At 53.9% G+C, this 20,248-nt stretch overlaps 1 protein-coding gene across 1 annotated transcript in view; it reads right to left on the bottom strand.

Moving 5' to 3' along the window:
* DCDC2C (doublecortin domain containing 2C) overlaps positions 1-20,248 on the bottom strand; it is an 81,679-nt gene that overhangs the window by 29,565 nt on the left and 31,866 nt on the right. The window contains exons 6-9 of the mRNA XM_074341496.1: positions 19,555-19,597; positions 11,533-11,659; positions 9,218-9,318; positions 5,477-5,545 (exon numbers count right to left, since the gene is read on the bottom strand). Of these exons, the coding sequence (XP_074197597.1) occupies positions 5,477-5,545; positions 9,218-9,318; positions 11,533-11,659; positions 19,555-19,597 (340 nt within the window). The remainder of the gene's footprint in view (positions 1-5,476; positions 5,546-9,217; positions 9,319-11,532; positions 11,660-19,554; positions 19,598-20,248) is intronic.

The raw sequence follows: 20,248 nt of genomic DNA, 5'->3' as shown, positions 1-20,248 counted from the left end.
CAGCATTCTGAAGTATATTGAAAAAAAAACTTAAATGCCAAAAATATCCTCAATATTGATTCATAGTGCTTGTCAACATAAATTTTTCTATTAGCAGCCAAGTCATGATCCCTTTAATATGCTGTATTTAAAAATTAATGGAACGGAGGCTTGAGAAATACACACAGACACAAAAATAGATTCTAAATAAGAATTCAATGTTTTGACGTTTTCTTATTTGTATTTGCTAACAATCCACTATAAATATGAATTGCTTATCATTTGATAAAGTATTCTGAATTTTAAAACATGAGATACAATAGGGCAAAACTCAGTTTAAAAATACAGCTGTTGCCAGCTATGAGTAAGGCATTGTGTGTGCCTGACACTAAGAAAAATGCGGATGTAAAGGCGAACTCCTGCCGTCAAGGACTTGAAACCTCGGCTAGTCTGGAGAACAGCAACAAAGACGGAGCTGCCGTTAGTTCTCAGCCCACCGGACAGGGCACGTGGTGAACATTCCTAACGCCCACACTGACTTCACAAGGGAGAAATTAGCCTGGTTTTACAAGTAAAGAGACTGAGGCTCAGGGAAGTGAAACCGTGCCCACGACACAGTGCACTTGTGCCCAGAGTCTGCACTCTCCGTCCACTGTGTCTGGCAAAAACGTTCTGATAAAAACAGCAAGTAGTGCATATGCAAACAAACGATGCATCGTCCAAAGAACTACTGGACACCAGAAGCCAAGCGGACGTCACTTCAACTTACAGGGACAGAAGGCGAACACCCGCTACGGTCTCCGCAGCACAGGCTGGCGGCTGAGAGGCCCTTCCACAGGGCGGAACGCCCGACAACACGGTTACGCTGATTTTAACAGGAGTTAAGAGTGGGAAGAATCCAGTGTCTGCGGCTGGAAAACATGTACTTCCATTGTTTAGCTTAAGTATACATAACACAAACGTCATTTTAAACATAAACACGTTCTGCTTTTCAAGAACTTTCAAATCCATTGTCTCAACTGATTCTTCAGAGGTAAGTGAGCCTACAAATGTGTAAAATAATGGGCGATTGAATTAATGAGGCGCAGAGAAGTAGGTCACTTAACAAAGGACACGTGCACATTAGTAGAAGTGCTAAAACTGGGATTCAGCAGGTTTCACAGGGCCGCGTGCGCACCCGCGGGTCAGATACGCTCACCCCGGAAGTGCAGCTCAGGGGCGCCCTCCCCCCGGCTGCTGTCAGGACGCCCCAGCAAGTCCGCACTCCGACTCACATAAGGCACAGCTTCGAGCACAGTCCAGACGTGTTACCTCGAATCCTGGAGGTTCATTTTGTTATAAATAAATGGTCAAACAGCAAACTTGGAGCAGAGGGAACTGGGGCTCTGAAGTTTGTGGGTTTTCCCAAGGTCACGCAGGGACGAGGGATGGAGGGGCCGACACTCCAGGCCGAGCTGACGTCACACCCACGTGGCTTCCGTGTGCTGGTTTTGATTTGGGAACATTCCCGACGATCAGTATTTATGGCCCAAGTTTTTTAAGGGGGTGACGGGGAGTCAAAGTGAGCTTAGAAGTGGACAAATAAAGCCTCAGGCACTCAGACGAAAGTCACTATGGCCGCTTAGTTGTTTCCCAAATAACAGAGAGGCCTTGACTCTACTCAGGGCAGAGCCACTGCTGAGTGGGTGGGAGGGCAGCACCGCGGAGCCGGACGCACCCTCGCCGGCCACATGGGGCCAGACGCCCGGCCGGAGCCATGGCCTTCCCGGGTGTGAGCCTCGCCGTGCCGGGGGCCCGTCCGCCTCCGGCGCCCTCACCGTGTGGACAAGTTCCTCCCAAGCAGCAGGAGTCGGGGGTGTGGGTCATCTGCCTGGACGTCTCAGTGAGTGTCCCCAGGTGCCCGCTTGCAGACAACTTACGGGGGAGTCACCCAGTACACGACCCTGAAGGAGGCTCCCCGCCCCTGCTGTTTATCCGCCTTTACCGTGGACCCACCCACCCACGTGCAATGCTGTAACATCTGCTCTGAGTCTGCTTCCCACCTCCGGGGAACAGAGCGATAGTACATGGTGAGCGGAGTCTTACACCCCTCAGAAGCACCTGACGAGCTTCTGGAAGCCTTTGACAATCCTGTTAGGTCTGTCTTCAGAATAGGAGACACAAAGCTAAAGAATCTCTTGATACAAACCTTTCTTTCATTTTCTCCATAAAGCCTTTCATCTTCTTTTTCCTATTATTAAAAAAATAAACACAGCGGTCACTGCCTGCAGGAAGGAGATTGTCTAATAAATCCTTGCTGCTCCCGACCTCCTCTCACCTTCCTGGTCAGTCAAATGCTTTCTTGTCCTGAGGTCACTCAGAAGTTCAGGCCCCAGCCTTGACCCCACCTCTGGAGTCCTGGCCTCCTCTGTCCATTTTGTGAAGCACTCCCCCTTTCCCAGCCTAAACTCTTTGTTTTTGTGTATGTTTTATTACATATTTTTTTACAAAACACAGCATATCATATTCTCTGTTACATCTTGATTTTTTTCACTTCATGTAGTATTTTGGAGCCCCCCCCATACACATGGGCCCACTACCACCCCCTCAGTACACATGGGCCCCCCCCAAGTACACATGGGCCCCCCCCCCATACACATGGGCCCACCACATTGTTTTTACAGCTGCCGTGTTTCCATCGTCTGGGTGAAGCATAAATTAATCAGCCAGCCCCTAAGGAAGAATATCTCACTTGTTCCTATTTTTTGTTACGAGTGAGTAGATTTGTGGGCTAGCCCTACCTACAGAAATGATGGCTAAAATGTGCGGATTTAATTTTAACAGAAACAGAGACTCTTCCTTCCCGAGAGGCTGCGCCGGCTCACGCTCCACCCCTGCCAAGCGCTGCTGCCTTCCTGCGTCTTCCCAGCACTGGGCATTCTCAGTCTCACTTTTTTAAAAAACTCACTTATTATTTGCATTTCTTTAATTAGAAGTAACACGGATATATTTCATTGCATCTTCTGGAGACCTGCATTCTTCCCGGTGGGTTTCCTATTGGTCTCATTCGCCTTTCTTTTATTGGCTGGAATGAATCACTAACGAGCTCTTTATAAATTAAGAAAACTTATTTGTGTTGCAAACAGCTTCTTCCACACATCGGTTGACTTTTGACTTCATGGTATCTTCCAAAGAGAAGATTTCCTAATTTTCACACAGAGAAGTGTCAGAGCTTTGGGAATGGTTCCCTCTTAAGACGTAGTCTTTTGAGGCTCACGGAATTTTCGGCTTCATCTTTCAGTCCCCTCTCCTGGGAACGGCTCCTCGGCCCAGCTTCGCCCCACCCTGCCCTCTGGCCAGAGCGCCTCCCCCTGCCCCGAAGCTGCAGCCACAGCCGCACAGCAGCCCACTGCCCTCGCGGCTCCTGAGCGGCTCCTGTGCGCCCGGTGACGTGCAGGGTGCCAAGAATGACAGTAAACTGAACTCTTCTTTCACAAAACTCAGTCTATCAGAGGAGACAGTGGAAGCACACAAGTAACTCTAAGAGCCCAAGTGTAATTCAGACGGTGCAAGAGATACAAACACGGGGCACAGGCGGGAGGGGTGAGGTGGGCGTCTGGGGTCTGCAGGCACAAACTGCTCCATGTGAAATGCGCAGCAAGGTCCTGCTGTGCAGCACGGGAGCCACATTCGAGGTCGCGCAGTGACCGACAGCGGAAAGGAATATATATAAAATGGCTAACGGCATCAGCCCTTCAGTGCCTGGTTTGCCATTATTCCACTGGGACGGCGTGCATCAAGAAAGACACTTTGATTCACGCTAAGAAATTAAGCCTACTGACTGACGTTGAGCCACAGACACCCAAGAGGCTCCCAGAGGCCCGAGTAGACGCATTTATCCACCAAGTCAGGAAGGCGCAGGTGCCGAAGTTCAACAGCCGCTGTGCAGACATTCAAGCGAAAGCACAGACTCGGGGCAGGCAAACACCGGCGTCACACTTCCGTCCAAACACGGCATCGGTCACTCCGAAACTGAGTCACACAGCACCCTCTCCTCTACGGTCCCCAGCGCGAGTGACCTTCCAGCCCCCGGTCACCCGGTGCTCTGGGATCAACGTCTTCTCACCGCCAGACACAGTCCGTCACCAGCAGTGAGCGTCCTCCCCTCCGCATCAGGAGCCCTCCCTCACCATCCAGATGCAGACAGAACACTTTTCACTGAACCCGCCTCCAACCAGAAACATCGAAGACTGTAAGGACGGAAAAAAGGGGTTGAAAGATCATCCCCTCTAACTGTCTGTGTTAGATCATAAACTCCTTTGAGGCTGAAAACCCGAACAGACTCCCAGAGGACCAGCGTCCTTCCCGCAGGGCCCCTCTGCAAGGTGGGCAAGAACCAGGAGCTGCCGCCGGCTCCTGTACACCTACACCCACCGCCTCTGCAGTCGTTTCTCCCTCTTCTTAAAAAGAGGCTGCGGGCAAGTTTAAGCGCAGGAAAGGGTCACCTGCAAGGCTGCTGTGTTCGCAGATTTACTGGCAGCCCTGGAGGGCTCAGCCTCAGGACAGACTGGACTGGATGTCCCAGATTTGCTCCACAGCCTCCTGCCTGGAGCCAAACGTTTAGAAATAGGAAACCACCTTAAAAAAAAAAAAATCTAAAGATAGAATTCTAAAAACAAACTCCTAAAAAATCTGCTTCTTAGTGGCATGAATTGTACATTTAAAGTAAATCTTGTCTTGAATGTTCTCATCACACAGACACACACACACACACACACACAACGGTGACTGCTGTAACTCCTGGGGTGGTGGCTATGTTACTTAGCCTGGTGGTGGCGGTTATCTCACCTTGTATGCATGCATCAAAGGGTACACCTGAAAAATACGTGACTTTGAGTTGAAAAATACCCCTGGATTAAAGAAATAAAAATCAAAGTAAATTTCATTTTTCCAACACACGTTTTTACGGATTAGCCACAGAAACTCGCAGCGCAACACGGGAAGAAGCCTGCGTCCTGCGTGGACGGCGCACCTAAAGCATCTGGACGAGGAGAGAAAACGCAAACCACACGGCGCGTCCCCGCTGTCGTCTGCAGAGCGCGTGCTGCCCACGGGCACGGCCTGGACGTGCCACTTACACAACACGGACAACCCCCGGAAGGATGCCCAAGGTATCCGTGACAACGCAGCCTCCCACACACCTGCTGTCACGGTTCCCCTCTCCTCCTTCCCCTGCCCCTAAAAATATATCTTGAAAGTTGTCAGAAAACAAGTGTTTCAGCCTGTGACTGGAAGTACAGCGACAGGTAATAGGTAATTAGGCCTCGTGCAGAAGCCACGGAAATGACTCCTGCACTTTCCGGCACACGAGAGGCACGCGCTGCAGCCCAGCTGCTGCTGATCCGTAGCCTGGACCACTCGCCCGTCTGGGCATTCTCCATCACACACGAGCTCCACCCAGAACGTCCAAACCGAGACCCAAGCCGTCAAGCACGAGGCAGGCGTGGGAACAACTCACCCCGTTGCCTTCAAGACCAAGGAGGTCGCTCTCTGCCGCCTGAACCTCTTTCGCCGTCTCAGCTGGTTTCTGGGGAGAAAACACACACGTCTCAGATTTAGCCGCAGTCACCCCGTGTGGCCGTCCTTGAGAGGAGCCAGGAGCACGAGAACCGGGTGACGCTCCGGGCCGCTTCCGTGGGCGGAGCTGAGAAGTCACCACGGCTTCCCACAGGGGTCACTTCAAATCCAGGATGCGTCTGCTCTGTGTTTTCACCTCTGGCTCCTGCAACGCGGTGCCAGCCTGTTACTAAAACTGCTGGAGAAATCTCTAGAAGATACTATAAGTCCCTTCTGTGTAAAAAGGGACTCTCTGGTCGCGGCAGATGCCCCTGGCCCGCAGGTGACTCTAAGTGCCTTGGCAGTCCTCCTCGCGCCCTTGTGGACCCCAGCCTGCATCCTCTTTCTCCGCATCCAAGAGACGCCGCCACGGCAGGGCTGGGCTCACTCCCTGCGCGGCCGCGGGTGCTGCTCTCCCTGGGGATTACTCCTCAGTTGTCACGATTCGTCAGCAAAAGGCAATAAGCCACCATTGCTGGTGCCCTGGGACGTCTCCATGCCTGGGGAAACTCGTGTTTCCGTGCCCATGAAAAGGCCCCCACGGGGGCTCCTCCAGCTACGTTCCTGCGTAAAGGGGAACGGGGGGCTGGTGAGACTTCCACCCGCATCACCCAGGACCCCAGACCCGCGGAGACTCCGACTCCAAGCTTCCACACCCTCGGAGGCAGACAAGGCACGGTGGCCAATGCCACGCTGGCTCTTAAGGCCTCTGCCTGGACGTGTCACTTACCTCCACTGACCCGTCGTCGGCAACAGCAGGTCACCGAGCCACACCTGAGCTAGTGGGTGGGGCGCACGCCCTCACCGAGTGAGCAGAACACACGTCAGTGACCCCCGAGAGTGCGGCACCTGAATTCCGGGACTGTGTAGGCAAGCAGGTGACCGTTCAGTACGGTCAACCCCATGCGCCTAGACCTCAGGTGTCACCTGGGTCCTGTGGCTGTGTAGACACCTGTGGAGTCAGTCCCATGAGCCCAGACCCGAACACTCAGACCGTGACTGTGAGCCTTCTCTCCCTGTGGTTTACGCTGAGAAGCAATCACGGAGAATTCAACCCCGTGGGGGCTGCCCAAAGCACACTCAGAGAAGCGTTGAAAGTATGTTCTTCTGTGTGACTGAGACACGATGCTGTGCTCCAGAAACCGACACAACTTTGTGAACTGACTCTACTTCAACTGAAAACAATGCAAAAAAAAACCCCCCAAAAAAAAACAAAAAAAAAATCACCTTCTTTCACCGAAATATCGATGCGAGGCGACACTGACTCGCTCACCCAGCAGGAGCCACAGAGCACCGGCAGTGTGTGCATGCAGCCTTGGCCCTCGAGAAGCTGCCTGTCTCATGGGGAAGACAGGCATTCATCAAATAATCACACGAGTAAGTCTAAAAGCACAACTGTGGCAGGTGCCGCAGGAGAGACACACGGGCCTAAAAGAGAACAGGACAGGACTGCACATACCCGGGGGAGCAGTCAGCGTTTCCTCCAATGCGGCCATTAATCTCAAACACGAGGGATGAAAAGCCATCACTGCGTTAAGAGGGAAAGAAAGAATTTCCAGCTGAAGGGAGCAGCACGAGGCAGCTCTGCTGCGGGAGGAAGCCCTGCACTTTTAGGGACACGAGCGGCGATCGGAGAACAGAGCGACCGCGGCCATCCTGCCTGGAGACAGCAGGACTTAGGACTCTGGTGACGGTGAGACAGGCAGAGATTCCAGGCACGTTTGGGAGGTAAAACCAACAGAACATGGGACGACCTGGATGTGAAACAGCTGAAAAAGGTGAGTCTCAAGAACCTCCCGCAGGTGTCGTCTGTGATTTCCCGGGTGGATGGGGTGTCACCCGTGCACTGAGACGGGACGCGGACCAGGCTCAGGGATGGTGTGGGAGGAGACAGGGCTTGTCCTTGCCTGGCTGAGCTGGTATCTCACACCATCCAGCGGGCAGCGCAGACCCGCAGACGTGCGTACGCGTCTAGAGCTCGGGAGAGAGAGCTCATGCAGACTGAACCAAGGTGACAAAGGACCCTCACGGGGGAAAGGCTGGGAGCGAGAAGGAGCCCCAGCCACCACCGTCAGAGGATGAAGGCCCATAAAGCAGACAGTGCGCACGGTCGCCCTCGCAGGTCTCCACGCGAGCCGCGCTCACAGGAACGGCGGAGGGCGAGCAGGTGGCTGTCCAGGGGATACATTATCTGCTCCAACACCAAAGAGAAACAGAACATTGGAAACAAATTGTAACTTCTTAGACATGAAAACGCAGAAGGAGGCAGTGCAGCGCAGGCAGAGGAGAGGTGACTACAGAGGGACCACACCCCATGTCGTGTAGGGACCAGCAGTAACGCCGCTCCCAGCACCAGCCCCCCCCCACCCCGAGTCCTGTCCCTGGTGTCCTCTCCCTTTCCCCTCCATCGTACTTCCCACAGCTTCGCCTTCTGTCCCGTTCAGGGACCACTCGGTTCAGGACAGACAGGGTTCAGGACTCAGGCGACCAAGAGCACGCGGTTCACCGACAGCGCGGCTTCTCTAACCCGGCGCCCGATCTGGATGCTCTCATGAGCCAAAGGTGGGCATCAGCGGAGTTCTACAAGGGTTCCCAAGAATGAGCTTTTCTGGCCAGGAGCCCTGGAATGCAAGAAGGCAACTTCCAATCTACGCAAAAAAATGAGAGACTGCGGACATCACCCGCTAAGGCATCAGGTGGTAGAAAACCCAGTGACCCAAGTTGGAGGAGAGAAAGGGGGACACGCGTGAAGGGAGTACACATCACTCTGGGGGTAAATTAAAGAGAAAAGAGTCAGGAGACAGAGCTGCTGAAACGGGAGCATGTTAGGAGTCAGAGCACAGGTCAAGATGCCCCGTCACCAGCCGTCCTAGACCGTCAGGGAGACTAACGCCCAGAGCAGCCGGTGACCCCTCTTAGCCGCTAAGCGCTGGACCCTCCCTGCCCCATTTCCTCACTGTCCTCCCCTCTCCGCACAGCCCCAGGGAGCTCTTGAACTGGCCTGGACGTCCTGGGGGGAAGTTCTAGGCACCAGAATAAAGGAAAAGTTAAGGAGGCCAGAGTGTCAGCCTCGCTCATCGTCACAAAAAAGATCGGATGTTACTCGATGTCACCCGGCAGGAGCAAAGGACAGCCCGCCTTCCTCACTGATGAAAACCTCGACTTCAGCCTCCACTCAGCAGTGGGAGGGGAGTGGCGCAGGCGACGCTGCGTGGGAAGATCTGAGCATCGCCATTCTGTCATTCAAGCCATTATTAAGGGCCTCCTGCCTGCCAGGAACTCTGTTAGCAACAAGGGCCACCCAAGCGAGCAAAGCAGACCACCTGCTCCTCACGGAGCCTCAGCCTAGTGGGACAAAGGGACAGTAATCACGTAACGACAAGGCTAAATGCACAGTAGCAAACTGTGACGAGTGTTAAGAAGGGCCTGGCAGCAGAAGCGCCTCGGGGGAGAGGTGGGCGAGCAAGAAAAATCAGGGTCTGGGATCTGGAGGATGAGGAGCAGCTAGCTGGAGGGGGCACAGAACACTCTAGAAGCCAGGGAGAGCCTGGGGGAGGCGTCGCGGGTGAGACGCAGGCAGGCAGGGCTGATGGGGTGGGAGTCAGGAGGAGGCGGGCATGGTCATGCACTGCCCGCTACCCACCTGGTCCTCAGGCACCTCCACGGTCATGTCCAGGTCCTCCTTAACTTCCGGTGCCCCTTGGGTTTCCCCGCTGGGAGTCTGGGCTTTATACACATCACCGTCTGCGGAAAAATAACACCGACAGGGTTTTCAGACTGATGTCCACTGCACCTTTCCTCACCCAAACCAAAGCTGCAGCTCGACACCCTGAGAGCTTCTGGTGTCACATTAAGCATCCTGGCCCCGGGACCGTGGACCCCACAGCCCCCTCACCTCCGTTTCCCCATCACCCTTGATTCTGCTCCAGCCGAGGTGCTGGGCTCAGTGGCCCTCGACGTCTGCACTGTCTGCTTACATTCCTGTCTCCACAAAGGTCCCAGACCCCAGAGTCACGGTCACCCTTGTGTCCCCCCCACCATGGGACTCAGGCCAGTGACAAAATGCAGTGAATGTTCGACAAGTGTGCATGGAGTTCATTCAGTCAGAAATAAGCACAAAGCAGCTCACGAGACATCAACATCACGTTTTAAGGACACACAGATCTATTATCTCAAGACACATTCAAGCCCTGGGCTTCAACAAAACAGGGGCTGACGGCGTCCACCGAGGCACTCGGCCTGGCTGGCAGGTAAAATCTCCGATCAGCATCACCACTGGAGGTGCTCAACGCTGTAAAATCCCAGGGTTCTTGAAAAGTGCATCCTCACCCTGAGCAGAAGCAACAAGTGACAGCAGAAGAAAAAGCAGCAGGCTGGGCCGGTCCTTCAGCGACCAAACGGGGGTCGACATGGCCACTGATGAGCTCAGTGACCCCAACGGGAAACTGTGACCACGGACCCACCCATTTCTCAGTCAGGTGTCCTGGGCCTCCCCATCCCTCACAGGCCCATTCTCGCCCTTCCTGGCTCCCAGCCTCAGAAGAACCACCCCCCAAGTCTTGGGCTGGAGAACAGGGAATGGAAGAGGTGGGGGGCAGGAAGGCGGCATCAAGAACCCACGCGTCCCAGGTGCCCCTCTGTGCCTTCGATGTTAACAATCACGGCAGCCCTCCCACAAGCCTGCAATGACCTGTCTGCAGGTAAGGAAGGTGCCCGGGTCACAGGCTCACGAGGGCCATGGCTGGAATTTGAGTCCCACTATGCTGTGCTTTTCCCAGAGAGGGGGGCCCACTGTGCCTTCCCAAAATTTCCCAAGAAATTTTACTAGTGATTAAATGCTCTATCACTGTAACAATCTTACAGAACTTCAGGCGGTGTTGGTCCAGCGGGCTCAGTGATGACCGCTGCAAGGCTGCATTAGAACAGCATGACCCCTGTGCTCACACGCCTGCCTCTCCCACCAGGCCACACGCTCTGGGTTGGGGGGCGGACCACATCTAAATACCCCAGGCCTGGCCTCAGGCCGGGTGCACAGCAGGACAATGCCAGTGTCACAGGACGGGGAGCACCGGAGGGGAGAGGTGCGGGAAAAGCTTTAGGGGAACGTCCAGCTCTGAACCTGGAGCAAATAGAAGAGCAGAGGAAGCCAAGAGACGGGGCAAAGGGGCGAGGAACGGAGTCGTATGCACGGTAAGGGGAGGTGGGAGGGGATGACGGTAGAGAAATGACTTCCCAAACCGTCGCAGCTGCAGAGACGTCAGGGGAGCCCTCCTCCCCGCCACCTTCCCCTCCTCCCCACGGCCAGCTGTGGGGCTTCACTCTCTTGAGTATCTGTCACACCTCCAGGCGAGACGGGTCACAGAGAGCACCTCCTGCAGAGCCTGGCACCCAGGCAGAGCTGCACCGCAGGCGGCGGTGGCGGCGGTGGTGGTGGCAGCGGCGGTGGCCAAGGAGTGTTAACAGCAGCACCAGGAGTAGTGGTGACAGCAGTAATGATGGCGGTGACAGCACCAGCAGTGACAGCAGTAAGAATAGGAGTGGGAGGAGGGGGAGGAGCAGTGTATCTTAAATCGTTTCGTTTTAAAATCACCTCTGAAGTTCACCCTTTCAAATGCCTCTCATGCTCAGGGAGCAAACCCAGACAATGCAGGTGCTTTTACGTCATCACCTCAAAGGGGGCCGTGTTTGCTGGTTGGTTCCTGTGTCACTGGTCCTTAAAGAAAAGCAAGCCCGCCCTGGGGTCCGCAGAGTGGACAGGATTCCCTTTACCTCCTGCCTTTCCCTGGGGGGCTTCCTGGCAGGAGAACCTCTCGCCCTCAGCCCCGGAATGTCGCTTTTCCACACCCTCCCCAGACCTGCGCACCGAACAACTTATGAGTAAATCAAACAGTCACGAGCCGGTTTTCAAGTCAGAGAGCTGCACGCCCTCCCTGCGCGGCGTCAGGAATCCCGCATTACCTGCCCCGCTCCGCATTAAAGGTTCTGCCTTCGGTTTCTTCCTCTCCTCTTTGGCATAAAACACAGAATCCTGAGCTTTGGGTGGACTGCTGTCGTGTTTCTGAGGGTCTTTCGCTTTGGGATCCTCCTGCAGTGCAAACGAAGAAGAACAGGCACTTCACTATGCCCTGTACACAGGCACAGAGCATCGTTAACGGACAGAGGCGCACGGCGGGTCTTATGGGCTATTTTGAGAAGGACCAGGGATGGCACACACTCCCCGGGCGGAACAGGGGGTGGGACTCAGGGGCCTCCCAGGCCTCCCCGTCCTTGCACCATCTGGACCACGCTGTCACCTACATTCCTCTCTCTAAAGTGGCAGACACCTCTCCTTCCTCCCAGGGACACCGCAGGCAGCGCCTCCCCCAGAGGGAAGCCAATTCTCGTCCTAACTGCAGGCGGCACGTAGGGCCTGGCACACGGGGGGCCACGTTAGAAGAGGGGCAGGCAGGTCTACAGAGGTCCCTGGGGCTTTAGACACCCTCCTTAGAGCTACAAAAATCGCTCCACAGGGACTACCCAGCTGTCACCGCGAGAATGTCGGGGTAAGAAGGAGCATCTCTAATAAAAAATTAAATGTGTGGCAGGTGTGCCCAGGGTCACACTAGAGGGGAACTCAGATTTCTAAAACAAAAATCTGTAAACAATAATAGCAAAGCAGAACCAGATCGCAGGGTGCGGTGCGCTAACTCTTAGCGCCACCCCGACACCACCCCACAGAACGGGCTTCTGTCCAACTCTACTCCGTCTTTGCATACAAACCAGCTGTTTCTAGTTTTCCTTTTTTCTGTCTTTACTAAAGTATTTGGAAATGGATACAGGCAAAAAAAAATGATATAAATAGGTATTTCTCGTGAGCTATGTCACCTACCAAAATGTCAAACTAAAAACACCTACCTTGTGCCATTTTTATACGGCGCTATGTGTGCATTATGCAAACTGCCAGGACTTTTTTCCTTATGGAAATTAAAGTGTGAAAAAAGTCCTTCAACCGCAAATAGGAAGCAAGCAAAATCCTTCCACCTATTTTGGGAGGCTTTCCTGCAAGTTGAAATTGTGTCCGTAAGTAGAGGAAGCAAGGCCTTTGCAGAACTGGAGTCAAACAGAAAATGGCATACGGTGCTTGTGTCTCGGAGGCAGCGAGGGGTTGGGGTTTGGAAACCCTATTCTATTCTTTTTTTTCCCTATTTTTATTTAATTTTTTTATCGAAGTGCACTCGATCCTTTTTAGTGTTACTCACGTCACCTTGTGTAAGAAGTTTGCCCATCTTTGGCCTCTGAGACAAAGATGCTGTACGTTTATTATCCCTGAAATAGTCCTCAAAGGACAGTGACAAGGAAACACTGCCCACCCTCCTTACGAGGGCACGAAAGCAGCCAGGGGGCTGAGCAAGGAGTCTGAGCAAACCATGCCCATCGCGGTCTGACCACCAGCTCCCCGTCACCCCAGGAGCTGCGACAGGTGAAAACGCACCCGGAAAATCACCCAGAGCAGAAAGGACTTCCTTCCAGGATGGCAGGAGGCAGGTGAGGGCAGGCATCGTGTCATTAAACCCATTTTATCATTCAGTTTCACACTTCACCCCATAGGCACCTGATGGGAATGCAAGATTCCGGAACCCCGCATTCCTCTGAAGTCCAGTGACACCAGAACCACGTGGGCTTGGCCTCTCGTCAAGCATTGACTCGAGCACCCCCTTCTCGGGGAGCACACCCTGGCTCGCCCCCCAACTCTCCAGCGCCCTTCCTCAGCCTTCCCCGCTCTTCCCGAGGGCGCTAAGTGCAGCCCACAGGCCATGTATGACGGTCACGGCCCACCTCTCACCACGAGATGACGTGGGCCTGACGCCACTGTCTCCCAGGGCTGTGGGGAGGTCTGCCAGGCCTCCTACCAGGAAGGATGTCAGAGCTTTGCCTGGCAGACAGAACTGCTCCAGGAAGCATTCGCGGGAAACGTCTGTGATTCAACAGGTGGGTGGGTGTGAATCCTGAGCTAAGGAAGAAGAGCAGCGGGGAAGCGGTGGTGGCCCGGAGAAGGGGGGGAGGGGGCGGCAGGTGACCACGCGCCGTGTCTCCTCGGGGTCACTCCAGGTCCGCGTCCATCAGGATGAGGCCAAACTCCCGGCAGCACCTCCGCCCAGCACACCCGGCTCCACGCGCACGCGCCTGGCTGCGCCCCGACAGGCCAGCGCTTCCAAACTCCTGTGTGTCTCCGGAACAGCCCCTCCTCAGGCGTCGGCAAGCTCGCCCACGGCCCTAACTGCACGTCGTCTTGCCCCCCCCCCCCCCAGAGACATCCCGCCCACTCCCAGACCGCCTCCACACAGCCCCACAGCCACAGGCTGCCGCTGGCTGCCCGCACAACTCTCCCCCTCGGGCCTGAAAGCCCCCCGGGGACGGAGGTGGGCCGCCTGCACCCTTACGTGCCCGGCGCCTGGCGTCCCTGGACACCACGGTGTCTTTTCTTAATTTACATATTTGCTTTTTTTTTTAACTGAAGCATTGTCAGTTTACAATTGTGTTAGTTTCTGGTGTACAGCATAGTGATTCAGTGATACACACATGTATGCATTCCTTCTCATGCTCTTTTTCATTATAGGTTATTACAAGGTATTGAGTATAGTTCCCTGTGCTCTAAGTAGGACCTTGCTGTTTATCTATTTCATATACAGTAGTTAGCATCTGAAAATCCCAAACTCCTAATTTATATCTCTACCCACCTCTTACCCACCTCCGGTAACCGTAAGTTTGTTTTCTGTGTCTGTGAGTCTGTTTCTGTTTTGTAAATACGTTCTTTTGTATCATTTTTTTTCTTTTAGATTCCACCTACGAGCGATCTCATATGGTATTTGTCTTTCTCTGTCTGACTTACTTCACTTAGTATGACGATCTCCAGGTCCATCTATGTTCCTCCAAATGGCATTATTTCATTCTTTTTTGTGGCTGAGTAGTATTCCATTGTATAAATATACCACAGCTCCTTTATCCAGTCTTCTGTCGATGGACATTTAGGCTGTCTCCATGTCTTGGCTATTGTAAATAGTGCTGCTGTGAACACTGGGGTGCAGGTGTCTTTTCAAATTACAGTTTCCTCTGGATAAATGCCCGGGAGTGGGATTGCTGGACCATATAGATGTCTTTTCACTGTCGGAGCAACACGGATTTACAGCAGTTCTCAGCAGACAATGCATTAAGCAGGGTACAGACACCCCACTTTCCCACAGGAGGGGGCAAGCACCACATCCCCAATCCCCCCGCCCCCATCCCTGCGTCTCCAGCCCCTCTGAGATCAACACGAGCGCTACTTCCAAAGGCCACAGTACTTCTCTCAATTTCCTTCATCTTTCTTCCTATTAAAATTATTTTCAGAGAACATCCCTGAGGCACGTTGGGTTTATGTCTCTGTGTGCTTTGACAACTGTCACCGTTCTCCAGAGCCCAAGTCAGTCGACCTGGCTGTTTTAATGCCACTGCACAGGTTGTCTCGCTCCAGCACAGGGAAGGCTGGCCACCTCCCGAGGTAACCTGGGATGAGTCCGACGGTGCATCTAGCTGATGAGCAAACAACCCAACTCAGAGTCAGTCTATTGTCAGGGAGGAAGCGACAGGTGCGCAGGCAGGAGGCACTTCCTGGCTCCCCGAGTGAACGTCCTGGTTCCACAGCGGGCCAAGGTCTCCGGTCAGCGAGCCAGCCCCCACTTCGTGCATGATCCACGCAGAGGACTTGCCGGCACCTGAACCTGACTGCTGCATCTCCAGGCTGCTGGAAGGCGACCACAAGCACTGCCTGAGCGTCGTGTGATGTTGTGTGAACTTGGCACCATCAGCCCGCAAACGTCAGCTCCAAGACACTCACTTCATACTGGACTTCACAGTTTAGGGCCGGTTATTAAAGCCTGGGTGGCAGCCCCCCACACACAGTCACACCTGGTGCACCCAAGCTTCATCTCAGTTCGTTCGTGCTTCACGGCCAAAAGAGAAGCAGGCAACGCTAACATTCTGATTGTGGATATGGTACAGACACGAGGCTCACTCACTACTTACTGAGACTTTACAGAGGCTTGCACCCCAGAATACTCATGTTAGTATGCAGATTCAATCTACAGCATTTATTAAATTAAACACACTTCTTTGGAAGGTAATAGATGCCTTCCTTGGAAAGCAGCTACACATAAGTGTGTTTGCCATAAACTGAATCTGATGTAACAAAGTAAGAGTCGCTTCACTCGATGACTTCCACTTGGACTAAAAGTCACGGCTCCAGCTAAGTGGACCATTTAAGGCCCCGACAGGCTCTTAACAGTGTATTTTCCAATGTTCAAATATTTGAATCCAGCGGTAAGTGAACTGAGCCAATCAAATAAGGCGAACTGTGTCCCAGGCATAGCTGAAGCGCGCTAATCAGTTAAAACGCTCCCATGCGGTTTCTTTGCCATTTTCTTGCAAACGGGCATTTTTAACAGTACAATTTAAAGTTCTGCTAAATTAAACTCTCATTCCGTTCAAAATGGAAATCTAGATGTAAGATGCAAACAGCTTTGCTCTTCAATTTTTTTAAACCCTCTGCTAGGGTATCTGTGTTAGATTAAATTAGAACTTCATCCCCTTGGCAGTAAGTCTGATGACAGAAATCCTGGGGGAAAAAATGGGAAGTCAAAGAGGGGAACCGTCTTTCATTAACGAAGACCCTGAGCAGTCGGCGGCATCGAGCCACACGGCTGTTAGCAGAGCCAGGATTCCGACCGAGGAAATCGGAGTCCAGGGTGCTGGCTCTCCAAGCCCTGGGCTCTCCCTGGGCGGGCGGCGTGGGTTTACTAAGAAAGAAACCTGTCATCTAGCATGCAGACAAGATTTCACCCGCCTCCTAGGGGTCCGCTTAGGTCCAGAGACGGTTCATCCCTCACTCCTCAGAGAGCCCATGACGACAGCCGCAGACGACGTGGGAGCAGACCTGCCCTCTGCTGCATGCTCCATGGAGTCCTCCTGGCCACCACAATGCGCTTCTGCATGAATACCGCCTCCCACATGTCCTCTTCCCTCTCGTCTGACGGCTGGGCTCGCCTAGAGCACAGCAGCTCCTCAAACCAACACCACCGCCAACACCGAAGTCCTCCTGCTCCTCCCTCCCCCGCCGGGGCCTCCGCTCCTGCGCCCCGGCCGGCAGCTGCCACCCCTAACCCGCCCCCGGGAAACCCGCAGTCTCCCAGCTTCTCCCGCCTCCTCGCGCTCCACAGCCATCGAGATCTGCCCTGGCTCCTTCCCGTTACTTTCCTTCCCATTTCCTTGAATCAAGATGCCAGAAACCCTAAGACGCGTGGTTACTTCACCTGCCGCTAAGAAGGAAGTCAGGCCGCCACTTGAACCACGTCCTGATGCTGCTTCTTACCTAGAGGTGCTTTTTCCTCCTTCCTGAAAAAGCCCTCCGGGGGCTATTTAGACACAGACATTATCAATATCACACCAGAACATAAGGAAGAGGATAGCTAACAGAAATAAATTACTTGAATGCTCCCAAAACTTGACATCCTGAGCCTCGCTCCCCTGACCCACTTCCAACTCAAAGACACACGGGCTTGTCCATGCCACGAGGAAAGCCGGAGAAAGCGACCGCGCTCGGCCAGCAGCCCCGGGGTTCTCTCCCAGGCTGCTCCGCACGTCCCCAGGCGGGCGCTTTCCTGCCTGGAGCCCGGAAGGGAATCCTTGCGCACCTGTCCTGGTAATGAAATGCAAATGAGTGTGGCCACAAAGCCCCTCCGGGGGGCATGGAAAGTGAATATAAGCTTGCTGCGCTCCTCCGCCAGGCAGAGTCTCCTCCTCCACCTCCAGGGACCCTGAGACCACATGGAGGGAGACAGTGACCACCAGCCCCAGCTTCCCATTTGGAGTCCGTACATTTCACTCCATCACCCGCAGTGATTCTGGGGTGCACGTCTGTTCATGTCACTCCCTTGCTGAAGGCAGATCCCCATGAATAGTGTTTCCCTGCCCCACCAGCCGTGACCATCCCCACCTGCCTCCCAGCCCACCACCTGCAACCCACGTTCCCACCACGGGCACCAGGGTCTCCCCGACTCCGGGCACTGTGGAGGGGGAGACTGGGGTGCGTCTGAAAGCCTAACGGCAGAGGGACTGCAGAACTGGACGGGCGGGGAGCGGTGATGCTGGTGGAATCAGGGGTGACGTCCAGGCATGGGCTCAGTTGGAGAGTGTATTTCGCTGACCGCTGACCAGGTGAGACGTGTCTGCCTTCTCCACCAGCAGAGACGCACACGCAGCTCATCTCTGTCTCACACACGAAGTGGCCGGGGCCACTGGATAATCAGCAGATGTGCTCAGTCAACTCTGAGAGTCTGTGGGTCAAAAGCTCTGTGTGTGCTTGGGACGTGCTCACTGAAGGGTCAGAAAAGAGTCTCTGCTTTGTACTGTAGGTACATTTAAAAAAATATGGAGGGGTGAGGGTATAGCTCAGTGTTAGAGGGTGTGCTTGGCATGCACAAGGTCCTGGGTTCAATCCCCAGGGCCTCTCTGAAGGGGGATACAAGTAAAATATAATTTCTTTTTTAAAAAGACAAAAAATATGGCACAGGGAACCATATTCAACACCTTGTAATAGCCTATAATGAAAAAGCATGAAAAGGAATATAAACATAACTGAACCAATGTGCTGTACACCAGAAATTCACAAACACTGTGAATCAACTATACTCCAATTAAAAACAAAAAACCACGTGCAGATTAAAACAGGACTCGGCACTGGGTCTCACAGAGACCTGCCCCTCTCCCCACCCGACACCCTCGAGCACGAGGGTCACCGAGGGTGCACACAGCCCCCCACGTGCTGCGGGTGACGTCCCCGGGTAGGGGCCACCTGGGTTTCCAGCCCTGATTTTTAAATTTCCTCCCCACTTTGCAAAAGGATGTTGAGGTGGTTCACACAGAAGACAGATGAGAGAAGTTAACCGGTTAGAAGGGGAAAATCGGGAACAAGTAAAGAAAGAAACAAACATACTGACTGCAACGCAGTTGCCGTGAACAATCCCGAGGTCCAGCCTCCCGCCGCCCAAGACGCCAGCGAGGGGAGCACTTCCCGCGCTCAGCCCCACGCGCATTGGCAGCTGGGGTGACGGCTTTCTCAGCACTCGGTTCTTTTTTTTTTTAATGGTGGCACTGGGGGTTGAACGCAGGGCCTCGTGCGTGCCAAGCACGCGCTCTGCCCGAGCCACTCCGCCCTCAGCACTTGGCTCTGAGACAAACGCGTCAGGCTGACCTTCACCCGAGGGACAGCAAGCGCCGTAAAACCCTCAGCAGGCTTCGTTGAGCCAACGCCTTCATCATCTTCCAGGACTTTGTTTTCTGGAGCACCTGCTCCTGTGTGCTCTGGTCACACTTACTTCATATGAGAATGTCAATGATAGGCTTAATTTTTCTAAAATAGCACATTTTTTGCATTGTGGTTTATGCCGTTTGTGATCATTCTGTCTAAAGATTTCAAAGTATTCAGTGTCCTCATCAAAGCTGGTTAACTTCCCAGTGACGAGCTCCCAGAAAACAGAAGGAAATGCAGACAGTATCAGAACAGACGTGCTCCGATTTTAGACCCAAGAGAATGAACATAAAGGAAAAGAAAATTCCATCCCTACCAATAGAGCCAAAGGCACAGGACGACATGGTGAAGGAGGAGCAGCAGAAGCACGCGGCGGTGTTCGGCAGACGGGGGCCGTCACCTGTGTGCGCGGAAGCTTCCAGAACCACTAACGCACGGGGTTTCAAGGCTGCACCATTCACGCCGAAGAACCTCCCAGCCCCGGACTCTGAGCAAAGTCGTCCCTTGCTCCCTCGCCCACAGTAGGAAGCCTGGCGCCCCACGCGGGGCTGAGAAGCCCCTTCTACGACGAGGAGCCGTCCCATGACGGGTCCCTGTCGGTGCCAAAGGACACCAGGGGCCACCACGCTCCTCACCGTCCCCTTGGCAGATGTACTTACTTTTTTCTTTCTTCGTGAATATTTCTCAATGTCTGTGTACTTTCTGAAAAACAAAAGACAGTCCAGCTTGAGATGTTTAGAACTAGGCCAAAATCTCTGCAAGAAAAATGCAGGCTGTTGCGGTGACCTCAGGAGGTACCGGTCAAGAGCAGGGCGCTCAGGGTCTCCAAAGGACACAAGCCCACACCGGGGTGGCCCCCAGGCTCCCGAGAGAAGGGGCCCCAAGGCAGTCTGCTCACGTTCCTTCCCTGAGAGCCTCTCACTTGAGGGGGGGGGGGGAGTCTGCCCCCGAGGCTGCGTGTCTGCAGGCACCTTCTGCCCTAAAGCTTTTATATGATCCTGGGGGCAGTGGGGTGGGGGGTTCCGACATTTAAAGTTTCTGACAGCTGGTCAGCCACGCTCACAGACAACGGCTTCTGCACACAGCCCTTGCCATGATGTGTGGAGCCCTCACGTCACTGCTCTCAGAGAACCCAGAACCCACGGGTTCACTCAGGCCCCACAGCTCATCAGCAGAAGAACTGAGACTAAAATCCAATCCAAACCCGGTCCGTCCTCGTCCTGGCCCGTCAGAGCTCTGGGCCGCCTACCCTGCCCTCTTCTCCTTCTCTGCTGACAACCGCGGGCCTGCAGGCCTGCTTCCAACTCTTCGTCCAGCTTTACTCCAGCTGTTCCTCTGCCTGTGTGGAAGGGC

Source organism: Camelus bactrianus, chromosome 15 (genome assembly GCF_048773025.1).
Source record: "Camelus bactrianus isolate YW-2024 breed Bactrian camel chromosome 15, ASM4877302v1, whole genome shotgun sequence".
NCBI classification, from domain to species: Eukaryota; Metazoa; Chordata; class Mammalia; order Artiodactyla; family Camelidae; genus Camelus; species Camelus bactrianus.
This window is presented reverse-complemented; position numbering and strand designations above follow the sequence as displayed.